Source organism: Camelina sativa, chromosome 6, assembly GCF_000633955.1.
Source record: "Camelina sativa cultivar DH55 chromosome 6, Cs, whole genome shotgun sequence".
In the NCBI taxonomy this organism is placed as follows: domain Eukaryota; kingdom Viridiplantae; phylum Streptophyta; class Magnoliopsida; order Brassicales; family Brassicaceae; genus Camelina; species Camelina sativa.
The window spans coordinates 7,846,050-7,848,183 of NC_025690.1; the positions used below are offsets into that span (position 1 = coordinate 7,846,050).

The window sequence follows — 2,134 nt, forward strand, 5'->3', positions numbered from 1 at the left end:
TGTCACTGCGTTATCTGGCGTTCTGAATCTCCAAGGATCTGTAAAGACTACAAAGCTGAAGCTCACATGGCTTCCTGACACCAATGAATTGGTGAATCTCACACTAACCGAGTTTGATTATCTAATCACCAAAAAGAAGGTAAGACTCTCTCAATACATCTCTACATTATACGTTATCTCTCTCATCTCTTTTCTTTTTTTTTTTTTTTTTTTTTTTTTTTTNTTTTGTTTGCTGCAACCCAGCTGGAAGATGATGATGAAGTTGCTGATTTTGTGAATCCTAACACGAAGAAGGAAACACTGGCACTTGGTGATTCGAATATGAGGAATCTGAAATGTGGAGATGTGATTCAGCTTGAGAGGAAAGGCTATTTCAGTTGTGATGTGCCTTTTGTCAAATCGTCTAAGCCCATTGTCCTGTTCTCTATTCCAGATGGTAGAGCGGCTAAGTGATGAATGAACGTGGCACACAAGAAAAAACTCTATTTTTGATTTTCCCACTGTGTTGAGAAATTGCTCGTTAGGTTCAAGACAACGAAAAATAGAGCTTTTATCAGTTTGCTTAATTTTTTTTAATCTCGTTATAGCTTAAAGTTGCAAACTTGTCTCCACTCATTCTACTCTGCTTAGTGTTTACATTTTGAGACCAGCTGCAATGACTTAACGAGAATGTCATCGGGAAGAGCTCCAAAGAGAGAGGCGACAATTGATTGTATTCCGGCCAATTGGCTATCAAATGCTGCGATAAGTTTTCTGGCGGACGAAATGCGTGAGGTGGGTTTTAGGCTGTTTGGGGGCGTAATCGATGGTGAACATGGAGAGGCCGAGGGTGTTGAGTCCTGGTAAGAGTTTATGGCAGCCTATGGACACAGTTAATTCATAATCACAAGACGTAGGTGGAAAGCATGAAGAAGATCAACGTTTCAAGAACCACGAACCGGGGAATTGTTTTAACATTCATTTGGAAAGCCTTCAAGAGTTACTAATTAATTTTAACACTTGACTTTTAATTATTTTGCAACTTAATGCTTCCGTCTTCGATGGAGAGCAACAGCTGCAGCAACAGAGACATGAAAAATTCAGCTGATTGCAATAGACATTGCCAAAAAATTTACAAGAAATGGACGCTTTTGATCAGGCTAGTGGAGGTCTTACTTGGTTACATATGCGTATTAATTGAAGAAAAAAGCGCGGAATAATTTCTTTGGGTTAGTAATCTTTTTAATAATCTTAGTCATCTTTCTATTTGTTATAAGCATTTGTGCCCTGTTTTGAGCTGCAATGTTACCTGTTTCTTTGAAATTTAATAATTTTAGACGGCAAAAAGAAAATTGTAAAACATCGTCTACTCTTTTAACCACGAGAAAGAAGAGGAATACTTGGTTTTCATGTTCAGAATAAAAACATGAAAATTAAAGAACAACTTGGAAAAGGAATCATCTCCAGGATATTTCCAATCAATTCATCAGAACGAAAACTAGTTGTAGATAAATTTCATGGTACTAGTGGCCGACGTGTAACCACCATCAACAACCAGGTTATGTCCGGTAATGAATCCTGATGATTCTTGGCTTGCAAGAAACAAAGCTGCTTGAGCCACATCCTCCACAGCACCGGCTCTACCGGGCAAACTCCCTTTCTCGGCCACAATGTCGGTAACCTCAGGAACATCGAGTTTGTCATTGTTAAGGTACTTACGGTACGCATTAACCAAGATGTCAGTGGGAACTCCATGAGGAGAGATGCTGTTCACACGGATGCCATGAGACCCAAGCTCGCACGCCGTTGTCCTCACTAACCCGTTAATGGCTCCTTTGGAGAGCGTATATGCGTGCCCTCCTAGTCCTCCCATTATCCCTGATGAGCTCGATGTGCATATTATCGATCCTCCTCCTCCCCCTTCTCGGACACGCTAAACTTAGTTGTCTTAATTATAATTAAAACACTTACATAATGTGGAATTTAAGCTAAGGTAGTAATAACAAACCTTTGATCATGGCCTTAGCGGCATGTTTAATGCCATGCAAAACACCATTGACATTGACCGAGACAAGTTTGTTAGCCATGTACACGTCCATCTCCATGATGCTACCTTCGTTAAACGTCATCCCGGCGTTGTTGAACATCACATCCA

The 2,134-nt window shown here is 40.2% G+C and overlaps 1 protein-coding gene across 1 annotated transcript in view; it reads right to left on the reverse strand.

Annotated features, from left to right (window-relative positions):
* Positions 1,322 to 2,134, reverse strand: part of LOC104698788 (short-chain dehydrogenase reductase ATA1-like) — a 9,676-nt gene continuing 8,863 nt past the window's right edge. The window contains exons 3-4 of the mRNA XM_010414181.1: positions 1,988 to 2,132; positions 1,322 to 1,899 (exon numbers count right to left, since the gene is read on the reverse strand). Coding sequence (XP_010412483.1) covers positions 1,478 to 1,899; positions 1,988 to 2,132 — 567 coding nt within the window. The 3' untranslated portion in view covers positions 1,322 to 1,477. The remainder of the gene's footprint in view (positions 1,900 to 1,987; positions 2,133 to 2,134) is intronic.